Source organism: Carassius carassius, chromosome 33 (assembly GCF_963082965.1).
Source record: "Carassius carassius chromosome 33, fCarCar2.1, whole genome shotgun sequence".
Lineage (NCBI taxonomy): Eukaryota > Metazoa > Chordata > Actinopteri > Cypriniformes > Cyprinidae > Carassius > Carassius carassius.
In genome coordinates, this window is record NC_081787.1 from 5650809 (window position 1) to 5666125 (window position 15317).

Below are 15317 nucleotides of genomic sequence, written 5' to 3' on the forward strand. Positions count from 1 at the left end.
AGTTTAATTTGCATCCATTATGTTGCTTATTTACACTGCCGTTCAAAAGTTTGGGATCAGTAAGATTATTACTTTTTTAAGAAGATTATGCTCATTAAGGCTGCATTTATTGGATCAAAAATACAGAACAAAATGGTAATAATTAAAATAAGTGTTTTATGTGAATATATTGTAAATTATAATTTATTCCTGTGACACAAGGCTGAATTTTCAGCATCATTACTCCAGTCTTTAGTGTAACATGACTGTTTGTTTGTTTGAACCTGTGATACTTTTTCAGGATACTTTAATAAAATGTTAAAAAGAACAGCATTTAACACGCGCGCGCGTGTGCAAAAACTCACTACTGAGAACTCCTTACTTAGTCTAGTGTGTTGACTTCCGTTGAGGGACGTGACTCTTAATTAGCTTCCCCAGAATGTGCACTGTGGTTGTCGTTAAGATATGTTAACGGCAGACACTGTACGGTTCGTGAGTGACAGCTCGTCAGTCACCTCCTCTATCCTCTGTCCGTGCGCGGACTGCAGCTCGTGCTGTCAGCGCGGTGAAGCTGTCAGTCACGTTCATTAATGCAGGTGACCGTGGAGCGCGTGGAGCCGAGCGGCGGACCGAAGTTCCAGCATGGCTTTCCTGACAGACATTTTCGCTGTGGTTTCAACAAGTCTCTGCTAGACTCGGAGCGAACACTTCAATGGAAGAGGCCGAGAAGAGCTCAGGACAATATGAGTCCGGCCCGAGAGAGAGATGACCGCTTGAAGTAAGCGCCTTCATACCAGACACTGGAGTTTTACAACAATAACCTGTTGATTCTTTGGGTGTTTAGAATGTCCTTGTTATTTACATTTAAATGTCTTGGGATTTTAATGTCTATTTAAGTAAAATCTATGTCTACTACACATGCACTTCAGAGATGAGGGGCAAGATTATTTAGTGCTTTGTACGATAAATAAAACCTAGGCTACAATACAGTCAAAACTGTGTTCTTTTGTGGTACGAGCTTCAATATTTAATTGAATTGTGCTCAGTACTTGATAACTAATTAATACAAGACTAATGTCATAGAATCAGGGTATAGTCTTTCCTTTGGCACGAGCATATCTAATTGCTTAATCTACACCAGCATTTAGTTACGACTGAAGTCCTTCACTAGAGCTGATCTTTGAAAGTTGTGGAAGGCAAAAGTGTAGCTTTCCTTTGATGAAGGTTTTAAAAGAAGACTACTGTGTCTTCTGAATAAATGTGGAATGGAAATATGAAAGGCCTTAGAAATAAATATGAGTATTGTAATTCAATAAAATGCGAACACCAGTTGTCACTTATTGCGTATACAATCTAGGATATATTGGCATACCAAAAAATAAATAAAAAAAACAATAACAAAAACACATAAATAGTATTTGCTGAGGAGAAAATGCATATCTTAAACAATTAAGACATTTCAATTGCTTAGTGATCTTTCACCATAATGTACATTAGATAAAAACAGCAAATGTATTCTTAAACACACACCATAAAATTACAGATAACATTATCTTTTTTAATCATACATTCATACATGCATTAATTTCCAAATTAGATAGACAGACAGAGATATAGATGGATGGATGGACGGACGGACGGACGGACGGATAGATAGATAGATAGATAATACAACATCAAGAATGCATTTCACAAACAAACATACAAAGTTAGCTACACTAAGCTTAAATATGTATATATTACTTGATATTATGTTATATTATATAATTGTTTTAACAAGTGAGGTTTAATGTTATTCGAACTCTGGAATGGTGTAAAATTTGACAGGCTTGTACTGAGTGAAATCACTGTCCCATTGTGCTTGCTGCTAAAAGGCAGACAAGAGAAAGAATCCATGTCAGTCAGCTGAGGCTTTCTGCTGCCATGCTGCTCATGCATGTTTTATTAGGACCTGGCGGGCAACCTGCTGAAATTATTTGCTGTTTGCTCTGTGAGGGAAACCTGAGCCGCTAGTGATGCTGGGCTTCCTTGTTGACCCCTGCCAACCGTTGAAGCCCTCACCCGCTGCTAATTAGTTTTCCCCTTTCTCTGTGTTACGTCTTCTGTAGCTGTGGTGTCAGTTTGTGCTCCAGTGTGCACAGAAAGGTCTTGTTGTCTTCTTTATCTATTAATGTTCAAGAGAAATTGCTGGTAGTACTTGACGTGAAATATTCTGTGGGACTGGACTTGTACTGCAGTGACATGCTATGCACCATCTAAAACTATTTTGCCAATTTTTGTATAAATACTACATTATTGCAAAATAGGTATGCAACTTTCTTGACCTCACGTGTGACCCTGGACCACAAAACCAGTCATAAGGGGCAATTTTTGAGATTTATGCATCATCTGAAAGCTGAATAAATAAGCTTTCCATTTGATGTGTTTGTTAGGAAAGGATGATATTTGGTCGAGATACAACTATTTGAAAATGTGGAAGTTGAGGGTTCAAAAAAATCCAAATATTGAGAAAACCACCTGTAAAGTTGTCTAAATGATGTTCTTAGCAATGCATATTACTAATCAAAAATTAAGTTTTGATATATTTATAGTAGAAAATTCACAAAATGTCTTCATGGAACATGATCTTTACTTAATGTGTTTGATGAAGAAACAAACTCATCTGCATCTTGGATGGCCTGATGGTGAGTTAATTAAGTTTATATTCCAAGATGCAAAACAATTGGATGGATGCTAAATGGAACATTGAGGGGAGGGTGGGGACTTTCAGGCACCTGTGCTGTGTCACTGTAGCTTGTCCAAATACTCCGTTGATGGAGCTGAAGGAACAGATCTGAGACACCTCTGCTCAGGACTAGGGGAAGAGGAGCAGCACATTCATGTTGACCTGCAGAGGAAACAAGAAGTTACCAATTTTGATGGCTGCTCTGTAAGTGTGAATGCTGCTGTCTGTTTTTAAAGTCGTTGGGCTTGCTACCATACATACCATAGAGGAATATTTTACCTATGCACTGTGCATTGGGCTTTGGGTGGGCCTCATTTTTGGACACCCTTCCTCCTGTGCTCTTGCACTACCCAGACAGCTACAGAGCAGCGTGTTGTGACAAACATACTGGACTCATTGTAATTGGGTAAGTTATTTGTGAAGTTATGGCATTTTAGAAGGAACAATCACAACTCGTCATAACTTTAACATTATGCATTACTGGAAGTTTGATAATGTCTTTTGTCACTTGTACTAATAAGGCAAGTTATAACTTCAGAAAGCCCATTGTAATTGTCTCTAATTTGACATATTGCTGTTTTTTTTTGTTTGTTTTTTAAGTATGTTTAGTAAAACTGTTTTAATGTTTTTCATTATTATTTTTTTTAGGTTACAGTTATAACCAGCACCGATTTATTCACAGAGGTCTTGATAAATGCTGATAATATGCTGATGAATCTTAAAAGACCCAATAAATCTTCAAATTCTAGAACAATGAATCAAAATAATTTTGAATAAATAATTTTTCAGCTGTCTATTTTACTCTGTAAATTTTACAAATAAAGCTTCTTGTTGTCATAGTGATACATTTGGATCCCCAACATGCCTGTATAATGTACTTTGATCTTGTACTGTCTAAATTATTCATGACATAATTGTCAGATAAATTAGAGGCAGTTTGAGACAAAGAGTGAAAGCTTGAAGGCGACAGCATCATGTGACCACCTGATACCTGAAGGTGCATATGTTTTTCATAACAAAATTATTACAGTAGCTCTTTGCCTTCATTAGTTCAATTTAAATGGCCCTGCTGTGGGACAAATACATTTTTATACACACATTACATGTAGTCTCTAAAATAATAGAAGATTATAAAAGCTGCATGCATAATAATTATAAAGGGATTATAAAATACAGCTTTAGATGGAGTTTAGCAGGATGCTTATCGTGCTTTTTGTTTCATCAATGTCTCTGAATGTATTGCTGCAGCATGTTTTCTGAGCATGACATAAATGGACCTTTTTTTTCCATTTTGATTCCCTTGTATCATGCATTAGGAAAAAGCTGCTCAACGAACATGACAAAAGCTCAGTGCCTGACCTGTTCACCAAAAGTGTCAGCAGGGTCACAAAAAGTGGTCTCAGGTATCACAATCATTATTTTCTTTTTAGAATACTCCGACCTTATTGTAAGGTCTCAGCTGTATAACATTCTTGAGTAATTATAAGTGACCTTTGAAAGTAGAAAACCGTCTTCAGAGTAATCTGAATGTCTCATTTCTTCATTGGTAGTATCTCGTCATGTGGTCAGTCTTCTGCCGATGGGACTACCCCCGTGAGTCACCTCCCGTCTTGCTCCAGCAGCCCAGGCACTGGCCCCGGTCTCTCCACAGAGCACAGCTCCATCTGCTCCTGGAGATATGACGTAATGTCTCTGTTCTTCTAACAGATGTTTTGTAGCCTTTTCCTTTCAATTGATCTGAATTTTAGGATCAGCTTCCATTTTTAAATTCAGTTCGAGATTTGGCCATACACTGAATTGAAAAGACAGGAAAGGGAATTGAATAACTGTACTATTTACACATTATGTATATTATTTATTATTTATTATATTCAAACATACTGAAATGGTCTGTATATACTAGGGGTGTAACGGTACGCAAAAATCACGGTTTGGTACGTACCTCGGTTTTAAAGTCACGGTTCGTATCATTTTCGGTACACTAAGGGAAAGAAATGCAAACATTAAACTGCAGGTTGTTTATTTCTATAAACTTTTTTTAACAATTTGTTTACACTTTTTTAAAAACTTTTTAACACAATATTATCAATATTATAAATTATATATATATTATTATTCTTCATATATATATATATATATAAAGAATAATAAAGATCTCCACTAAATAAAATACTCTCAGTCTCAAACCAATATCACATAATAAAATATAATGAAAAATATAAATAAATAACTATGATTACAGTGCAGCATTACCAATCCCAGCTTGTAGGCCTGCTCATATTTAAAAAAATATATATAACTTTTCCAAAGTGTAAAGTGCAGCAACAACAGTTTCAGTTTTTACACCTGCTCAGATTTCGTTATAGCGTTGGCATGATCGGAATTAACAGCAAAGGTCTGTTTAAATGCCGACGGAAACTGCGTTTGAATTGCGGTCGTTTTTTTCCTAGTTTTATGTTCACACTCACGTGATGCCTGTTGAAACTTTAGAATCCGCTGCAGGGCGGGATTTGTGCTGAACGCGGAGACTTCCGCCACTTAATATGTTCGTGTGGAAACACAAAAATGTTTGGTTTGGCTTGTGTGCAGGAGTTCGAGCGGGCGAATACACAGCGTGTGCGTCAGCTCTTTAACTCTGTGGATGAGCTGCTGTATGAGGGGAGAGTCAGCAGCCGCTCGGAGTCCCTGCAGGACGAGTGTGAGGAGTGGAATGCACACACCCCCCATCTCAGGTACAGCTCCTTTGTGAGAAAAATTCAACTGTTCTCAGTTGAATTCTGAATTCTCAAGTTTGATATTGCTTTATTTCATCCACTTTAAATCCAAATAAAAATTCAGAAAATTCAGTAATTGAATTAGGATTGAAAAGGAATTTTTAAATAATTTCTAAAGCTTGCACAACCCTGCGTGCTGATACTGTCTTGTTGTGTTTCGTCCTTGATCGCAGGATTTTAGGGAATCAGTTGGAGCCTCCCAAACAGGAGGGTGTTCAGTATATCAGCAGACGAGAGTCCAGTGCCAGAACCTCCTCCTCCTCCACACTCACCTGTCTGGACAAAAGAGAAGACCATAGCGAGTAAGCCCCTCAACAACATGAAATAACAGTTGAATTAACAAAAATACGTAGATTAACTGTTTAGATTTTCAAATTTACAAAGATCAAATGATTAACTTCAGTTTAATGATTTAATTGCTCACAACAAGGATAATTCCATTGTTTGGTCTGTATAAAAAGTTTTCTCATTAAGAATTTGTTATTTACAGTAGATGTAGTGTCATTTAATATTTGTTTTCTGAGAGTTAATAAGTCCACTTGAGTCTTCTTTTAGGGCATTGAGCAATGATGGCGGTCTGTTTGGCCAGGGCCAGTGCAGATGGTTGAAAAAGCCTGTAAAACTTGTCAGGGAAGAATAGAAACCTCAGACATTTATTTTCAAGCAAACATTTGATCACTTGCAGTGCGATCACCTCCTTTGTATGAAATGCTTCAAGTTAGGTGTCAGAAAATAAATTTAAGGTCACATTAAAATTCCTAAAAGTGATAGTAGAGACATTTATAATGTTAAAAATGTTTATATTTCAAATAAATGCTGTTCTTTTTAACTTTATATTTATCAAAGAATCCTGAAAAATGTTCAGGATCACAGTTTCCACAAAAATAAAAAGCAGAACATCTGTTTTCAACATTGATAATGAAAGCGTATGAGAATGATTTCTGAAGGATCATGTAACACTGAAGTTTGGAGCAATGATGTTGAAAATTCAGTTTGCCATCACAGGAATTGTAAGACTTTAAAATATTTCATAATAAGAAATGGTTATTTTAAATTGAAAAAATATTTCATGATATTACTATTATTATACTACATGATATTAATATTTTTTATACAGTATGTAATTTTTAGGAAGAGATGATTTATGGGCTTACACTATTGATTGTTTCCTGGGCGTAGCTCATTCTTTTTGCTTGACGGCACTTATCTGTTTTTTTTTTTTTGCACTGAAGCCTATCATACATTATACATTTGATATAACACATAAAACTAACCCTCAAGGAGGAGGCCTCTCACCTGATTAAAAATATGCAATATGTTATGAAGACACTGCACTGAACGTGTCCGCAGGCGGTGCATTTATCAGACTGGCCTGGATGTGTTGAGAATTTGCTTCCTCCCTCATTTCTCTCCCTCTCTCCCTCTCTCCCTCTCTCCCTCTGCCTGCAGGCTGTATGTAGCAGGCCGCAGTCTGGCCCCGGGTCTTTGGTGTGAGCAGTCTGCCCGGAGCTCCAGCTCCCCTCTCTATGAGCATTCACTCGACCTCGCTGAGGAAGAGGAGGTGTATGAAGCAGAGGGCAGCATAGAGGAGTTTCTGGCTTATGATGGGAAAGAAATGTACATCTCAATTAATCTTTTACTCAAAATGCTTAGAGATCTTTTTTTTTTTCCTGAGATTCACATACTTAATATACTAGATTGAATAAGCATACCATAAATTTGTCATACATTTTTGCCTTTGCTTCACACTGAAAAAAAGTTTCATTCATCCATTTAAAAAAATGTAGGGTAATGATTCAGATCTATTTTTTTTTAATGAGCCAATGAAAAATAAATAACTTGCCCTAATGAACAAACCATAATTGTAAGGAAGACTGGGGTAAGTTGTCAACACATTTTAGTTTAGTGACTATTTTTCAGTGTAGATTTATTTTTGAAAATTTAACTTAAATTCTTAAACATACCTTAAATTCTTGGCTTCTAAAAATCTATTCATTTCAGCTATTCATAAAGTTATTGAACATTACCGCTGGTACTGCCCAAGGGAATATATATATATGTGTGTGTGTGTGTGTGTGTGTGTGTGTGTGTGTGTGTGTGTTTGTATACAGTAGATAGATAAAACTATTTTCTTACAAATAATTCCATTTTAAATTATTTATAACAGGTATGAATTAGAAATGTGACATCTTGCCCCAAAATATGATATTGAAATTTTAGTTTGGGAAAAAAATATGCGAATAAACAATTCCAAATAACTTGATCTTTGAATCGAACATTGTAGTCACTGTGATATACAGTAACTGTTGTGACAGTTAGCCCCAAACAATAATTTCAAAAACAATAATTTCTTTGCACTTCACTAGACATTCAGTCACTGGTGATCTAAATTCTACAAATGACATACTGTCTCATTACATTCTGTTATCTGTCAGAAGGGAATATTTTGTTGTAACTTGTGTAATTCTTTTGGCTTTAGGGAAGAGGAGGAGGTGGATCAGAGAAAGTCTTCATCCGTGACCCCCAGGGCTGGAGTCCCCCCGGTTTCCCCTCATGCATGCATCCGTGATTCAGTTGCAGATGAGCTGTTTGATGACACATGGAGGGAGGTGGTGGGCCTTCTGGAGGAGCTCTTAAACAAGTACTGGGAGAAACAGCTCCAGGGTGTGTCTGAATTACTGAATAACTAAACTAGCAGAATTAGCCAACAGTGCATGTTTGATCATTAGATCCTGGGTGGGTGAAGAACCACAACACAGCTTTTGCATACTTAAAGACCCCTTAAGTGCAGTTTTGTAGCTTTTAGACCATGTATGTACAATACAGTTGTACAATACATGTACCAAAAATTGGATTTTAAGATTTTTTTGGTTTTGAAAAGTCTCAAGGTTGCATTTATGTGATCAAACATGCATTAAAACTGTAATGTTGTGAAACGCTGTTACAATTAAAAAAAATTTAATATATTTTAAATGTAATTTATTCCTGTGATGGCAAAGCTGAATTTCCAGCATCTTTACTCCAGTCTTTACTCATGTCACAAGATCTTTCAGAAATCATTCTAATAGGTTGATTTGCTTCTCAAGAAACATTTAATATTATTATATATGTTAAAAACAGTTGAGCTGCTTAACATTTTTGTGAAAACCTTGATCAAAATGGGTGAACCGTTTGATATGGCCCACCCTAACTTTATGTTCAACTTCAATTTCAATAGGAAATACATCAACACAGGAACATTGTCCTTATCAAAGCGTTTCAAATGGGTGTAAGCTTGTAAACAATGTTAATATGTTTTTATAAAAAATGTACAAACTAATTATAAAAACTCAACAATGATAGGAACCTTGAGGCTTCAGCATGAACTGTGTTTGTCCCCATGTCTGTTTGTGCTACTCTATGGTATTTTGGAGTAATAACATGAAATTCAGTTGCTAATCTGCCAGAAGTTAAGTGCACTGTTGGAGATTTCCCTAAATCCCTAATGTTCTTTTGGCATCAGATGTAGCAATGCAGAGGAGGACATTAGAGATCTCCAGTCAAGCACCTTCATCTCAACTCCCGGTTAAAAGACATCATCTTCTGTTGTCCAGAGGTTCCAGCAGCAGAACCACATTCCTGTCAACATGTAGCAATAATGTACAGGTGACAACCTACTAAAACATGATGCATTTTGCTGCAAAGATGAAGTCCTGCCCGTTACTTTGACCTTGTTTTATGAATGTGTCATTTCTGCTAATAGGTCTCAAGTGCCTACAAGATTAATTTAAACGGTGTTATGACAATCCAAGCAAAGCCACTGCAACAGAGACATCAGGGATTTAGTGAGAGAGCCCTGTAAGTCTTTTGGAGTTTGGAAAGTCAGTATCTAACCCTTTCTATTTCTATATCTATTTTTCTAAGACAATTTAATAAGCAACAGAATTACGGAATATATTAACTATGGATAAATCAGTATGAAAACAACTGAATACCTGATCTGTCTTGGCTCCTCTTAAGGTATGACCCAGATGATGGAGCGAGCATGTTGATGTGTTTGAAGACTCAGGCTCTGAGAGGGTCCGGTATACTCCTACAGAAACCCACAGCCCAGCGCAGACTTCCCAGACTCAGTGGCAGGGTTCGAATGTTCCACAACCACATGGGAAACGGAAGCCAAATCTTACGAGGAACTAGACTGTGAGCTGTAACCTTGCACACAATTAAAAGAGTTTAAAGGGACTCTTCTCCCAAAAGTGGCAACTGGAACATATCGTTCCAAACCCATATGACTTTCTTTCTTTTGTGGAACACAAACAGAAAGCTTTAATATGAGAAAAGAGCACCATAGACGTGTCATAAAAGTGGTCCATGTGAATTTTGCTCAAAGTTCCAAGTTTTGAAAACTATATGATAACTTTGTGAGGAGGAGATTAATTAAATTAAAGTCATTATTCATTAATAATATTGACACGCTAGTTCTTCTCCCTAGTTGGCACCATCTTGAAAGTTAATAAGAAAGTAGTCATGTCTAAATCATTTCATTTTTATTTTTTTACATTTATGTAAAGCTTGATTGTTTTGGATATAGATTGATGTAAATCGAGTTATCTGCTTTACAGAATTGTTCAAGTGCACATTTGCAAATGCAATGGATTATAAATTAATATCTGCTTCAATCAGTGCTCAATTTGTTTTCCGTTTTATAAAATATCCTTTTACTATTCCAGTGTGAGAAACCAAGGCAAATGGGTGAACTGACTGAATGAATCAAACTGAACCTCGAACCATTTCAGCTCTGCAAATGCATTTGACCAATTAGATCAAAAGATTGATTTATTTGTGAATTTGGCATCACTATTTCTGATTATAAACAGCAGATAGAAAGCACATATGACAGGATTGCTGAAATATTGTCTAATAAAATTATTCTAAGGTCGGTACCCTCACAAGTTTTACGTAAAGACTGTGATATGAGAGGTTTTGTTGCAGCAACTCTTTTATGCTTGATGCAACTCTTTCCGAATATGTGGCCGCAGATTATTCAATGCAAGGCTTACTGGGGTCCTGTTATAACGGGCCGAGGCATTCTTTTGAAATGCAAACTTCTTTCAAAAGCACTTGTTTAATTGGTCCCTAAAGCTGCATTGCACATTATTAATTGTAACACTTTTAACCTTGTCATCGCTTGGAAAAATCACAGAAGTAGCCTTGAGCTCCTGCAGGGGTATCAGGCATGAGTAAACATGCAGACTGCTAATTAAAATAAGTATATGTTCTTGGGTTTGTTTCTTGCAGAACCACTGTGAATGAAAGCCTGCCCTCTCCACCAGTAAGTGCCGTTGAGAGCCACAGGCTTCCTCAGATACACTTGGAGTCTCAAGAGCAAGAAAACTATGCACCAGTTTCCAGGCTCATGCAGGTAACAAGCCACACCGCTGCCACTGTGGCCTGCAGACTATTGATCTGCCTTATCTGAAGAGATTCATGTGTCACCACCTTGATTTATTTATTTTTATTAACACTTACATAGATTACCTTTTTCAAAAGTATGGGTCAGTAAGATTTTTTTTTCTTCTTCGAAAGAAATTAATCTTTTTATTGAGCAAGGATGCATTGAATTGATATAAAAAATTATAGATGTTTACACTGTTTAAAAATGTCTATTTCTAATCAATACTGATCTTTTGAACTTTATCAAAGAATCCTGAAAAAATGTATCAGTTTCCATAAACTATTAAACAGCACAGCTGTTTTAACAATTTGTTCATTTTTAGAAATGTTCTTGAGCATTTAATCAAAATAAAATTATTTCTGCAGCATCATGTGACACAAAAGACTGGAGTAATGGAGTAACAGGATTAAACAATTCTATTAATATTTCACAGTATTTCTATTTTTAATCACATAAATGCAGACTTGATGAGCATAAGACTAATTAAAATAATAAAACATCAAAAGTCTGTGTAACGATAAACCTTTGTATTCATCCGGAAGAAGGAGGCGGGAACCGGCGGACAATCAACAACATTTTAATAATTTAAAATAAACACAAAACAGCGCACCAGCCCCTCACGGACGACTGGTGCGCGCAAATAAAACCAAAACACAACTAAAAGCCCAGGCCTGGTCCTCTCTCGTCCTTCACTGTCGTCGCTCCAGTTTTATATCCTTCCATCTCCTCCATGGGCCTCGAGACCGGTGGGACGAACAGGTGTAGTTCATCTCCAATCACTCCCCCGGCCTCGCTCCCATGTCCCTCGGCCCCGCCCCACTCGTCACATACCCCCATCGCCCCTCGCAGGCCGGGGGGTACTCCCGAGACTGCGCTCTACTCCCCCCCCCACCCCCCCTCCCTCCCTCCGGGGGGGCCGCTCCCGGGGACCTGCGGGAACCTGGGGGTAGGACAGGCGAGGCGAGAGAAAAGGAGATGGAAGGAGGAGCGACAGAGACGAGAGAGGGGAGAGAGGAAAAAAAAAAAAAAAAAAAAATTCCGGTTCCCAGACGCACCGCTGCTCGGCCCTCCACCAGCTGGGTGATCTCCTCCGCGGTGCCTGGCGGTGGCACTGGACGGCCCTCGGCGGACGGCACGACACTCCTCCGCCGCCCGGTGGACGGCGACGGCTCCTCCGGTTTTGGGCAGCCGGCAGGAGTCCCCCGTTCCCTGCTCCTCCCCGTTCCGGCGGATGGCAGCAGGCTCCGGCCACCTGGCGAACGGCGCCGACTCCTCCGCTCCCTCACGGACGGCAGCCGTCTCTCCACATCGTGGGCGGCCGGTAGCGAGCTCGCCCGTCCCCGGCAACTCGCTCCAGTCCACCGCCTCGAGCGTCCATGGCGGCACACTCCTCGCCAGCTCGATGGCACCGCGGATTCACCACAGCGGCGAGGGATCTTCAGCAGCGCGTCCCTCCTTCTCCCGGGCTTCGGCACCACTGTAATAATATCAACCTTCATATTCATCCGGAAGAAGGAGGCGGGAACCGGCGGACAATCAAAAACATTTTAATAACAAAATAAACACAAAACAGCGCACCAGCCCCTCACGGACGACTGGTGCGCATAAAATAAAAACCAAAACACAACTAAAAGCCCAGGCCTGGTCCTCTCTCGTCCTTCACTGTCGTCGCTCCAGTTTTATATCCTTCCATCTCCTCCATGGGCCTCGAGACCGGTGGGACGAACAGGTGTAGTTCATCTCCAATCACTCCCCCGGCCTCGCTCCCATGTCCCTCGGCCCCGCCCCACTCGTCACAGTCTGACTGACCCCTGACATGTACATACATATTCCACAAACACAATCTGATGGGGTTAACGTTTGCCACTGCCTTATGTGAGTTATAAGTGATAAAGACTATGTTAACCTTGTCATTCACACCTCTATTGAAACCAAACTGACCACTGACCAACCATCAGGACATGACTTTTCAAAACCTGAATCTTGAATCTTGTCTACAAAGATGTCTTCCTCTGGTTGGGTTTTAAAGACAGAACGTATGTTCTTCATGTTTAATGTTATCCCACAATTATGTGCTTGCAGACAGATGGAGTGGTTATATTCATAATTATTATTATTTTATATTTTATTTTTTTTACTATTATAGGAGAAGCATGCATTATAGTGAATTATTATTTGCTTTTCTAAAAAAAAAATTTAAAAAATTCCAAGCCATCTCATTTGAATTATATTTGAATTTATTTGACATGGTGAAAACTATCTGAAACCTTTCCACGGAAGGTAAGGACAGCAAGGCAGCAGCCTTTGGTTTTGTACACAACTTTTGTGTAAATTGACAAGCAGAAAGGTGTTTCAGCATCCCATTAAAGAAAAGCTAGCTGTGTGGACTTTGTTCTCTGCAAACAGAGATAGCAGCGGTCTTCTAAATGGGTGAAAGGGGCAAACTGGCCAACTTGACTTTGGAAACAGTAAACATGGTTGCCCTTTGCCCTTTTACAGAAACATTCTAAATATCAGAAGATAATCTGTGTAAGTAAAGGTATATTTAAAGATGGTTGGCTATTCAGTCTGCACAGAATCATATGTAATTATTCTCTGTATTTCTTAGCTCAGAGGAAGGATCCTAAGAGGCGGCACTACCAGTGTCATGCATGCAGTAAACAACCTCCCACCTTTGAGAGAGCCCACCCTAATGCTGGAGTCTCTATCTCGGCCCAATACTACTCACACATTCAGAGTAAATCTACCATACAATTATGATTACAGTACAGTAGTGTGGATGAAAAAAGCATACATTGCAGATGACAAGGCATACACTAAACAGAAGTCTTGACGACGTGCATGTACAGTCAGGAGTAGTCATTGTGATATCAAATGTTAGGCAGTTATAGCTATAGGTAACCAGCAGTTTAATACAGAACAAAACCAAAACTGCATTTCTACACAACTTCATAGAAACATGACACTACCTCCAACAAGGAAGTGATATAGATACTTTCCTGATTCAGACACTGCTGTGGTTACAGTGCTTTAAATAAGAAGTAAATACGGAGGAGTCTATTGTTAGATGTAACTCATGCCATGTTTTTGTTCTGCAGTCCGACACCCCTATGAAAAGGTCCTTCACACCCATGGATTTTGCCTGTAACATGAGGACAAGTCGAGGACTTGTCAAAGGTGGGTCACTTTTACAAAGTATCCGTCAGATCTGGCAAGTGGCAGAAGGAACAGCACAAACATACAGTCCCATGGATTTGCCTTCTACATTTTTACTTCCTAAAAATAAGTCATATATGAAAAATAGTTGTAAGCTTTTCTGTGCGTCTCTTAGGTGAGAGCACACCAATGGGAGTGACAGGCTTCAGTATGGGCATCACCAGCTCTACAGCTAGTGGGTTCTCGGAGTGTGTCACACCCAGCAGGAGGCGTCTACCCTGCGCTGATGGAGACAGAGGGAACATGCCCCTGCTCGGCTCTATAGGTCAATGACCTACTGCTTATTATTTTTAATTTAATGTAAAAACAACATTTTATTCGTTAGTGACAAATTGTTTAAATCCGTTGCCCTTTGTTTATGTTTACTCGATATACAATTCTATCTTTAAAGCTATACTCTATACTCCATAGACTGCATAGCGTCAACAAATAAATGATCCAGAAAAATAAGCAATGACAAAGGGGCTTTAATTAAAAGGAATGTTTGTGAGTTCTTTGAAAGTATTTTATTAATTTAGGTTTTGGGACACTGGAGATTAATTAACATGTATAAGGCACAGTCCTAGTAGAGAAGAGATTCACATAATGAAAATATATTTTAATCAAGTCTGAGTAAATCATCAATACCATCTGCTTTCAGGTGGCCAGAATCATCGGAAACAGCTGAGCCGGTTTCCAGTGTATGTGAGGAAGAAATTTCAGCCTGTCATGCAATAGCAGGGTAGTTAATTTTGTAATTAAACGAGACCGATATTATGAATACTATTGACTGATATGCATAATATCACTTGATTGTGATTCAATGTATGGTTTGTTACCTGATGTCCAGTCACATGCAGTGCCTTCAGTTTATGGACTTCACATTGACATCAACATCTGGAGAAAACAGGACTAATGAGCTCAAGCATCCCAGTTATTTATTTTTGTAAAATTATGAAGAATGAATGCCAAACATCTTTTGTCATTGTAAGTCAATGCATGTATCATGTAAAGTATAATATTTATTTGTTTTTACTGTTTAAATATATGTCTGCGGCCAACAGGTTGATTGAAAATTATTCATAGCTCAATTATTAATTTTTCGGTGATATCAATTCTACCAAACTCTTTGGTTCAGTAAAATTTTATTGAGACTTTTATCTGCTTGGTGGAGTCATGTGCAATAAAATTGTTATATAATTGGGCAAAG

The 15317-nt window shown here is 38.4% G+C and overlaps 1 protein-coding gene across 2 annotated transcripts; it reads left to right on the forward strand.

Annotated features, from left to right (window-relative positions):
- Nucleotides 1–384: 384 nt before the first annotated feature.
- On the forward strand, nt 385–15316 carry LOC132113555 (protein FAM149A-like). Of its 2 annotated transcripts, XM_059521373.1 has the most exons (16): nt 385–757; nt 4021–4107; nt 4255–4387; nt 5294–5436; nt 5652–5780; nt 6928–7095; nt 7958–8142; nt 8981–9123; nt 9221–9315; nt 9478–9657; nt 10756–10879; nt 13521–13649; nt 14011–14089; nt 14244–14393; nt 14769–14849; nt 14958–15316. In XM_059521373.1, exons 1-15 carry the CDS (start codon nt 570–572, stop codon nt 14843–14845), a joined length of 2010 nt encoding a protein of 669 aa, XP_059377356.1. In that variant the 5' UTR covers nt 385–569; the 3' UTR covers nt 14846–14849; nt 14958–15316. The 2 variants fall into 2 exon arrangements, with proteins under 2 accessions (XP_059377356.1, XP_059377355.1); XM_059521372.1 differs by having other exon boundaries at nt 14769–15316.
- The last annotated feature ends 1 nt before the right edge of the window (nt 15317 follows it).

Excerpts from the sequence above, each read along its gene's own strand:
- LOC132113555 (XM_059521372.1), top strand. The coding sequence starts at position 570 with ATGCAGGTGACCGTGGAGCGCGTGGAGCCGAGCGGCGGACCGAAGTTC. Across the intron at positions 9,124-9,220 it reads CATGTAGCAATAATGTACAG|GTCTCAAGTGCCTACAAGAT; the intron begins GTGACAACCTAC and ends TTCTGCTAATAG. Across the intron at positions 13,650-14,010 it reads ATACTACTCACACATTCAGA|TCCGACACCCCTATGAAAAG; the intron begins GTAAATCTACCA and ends TTTGTTCTGCAG.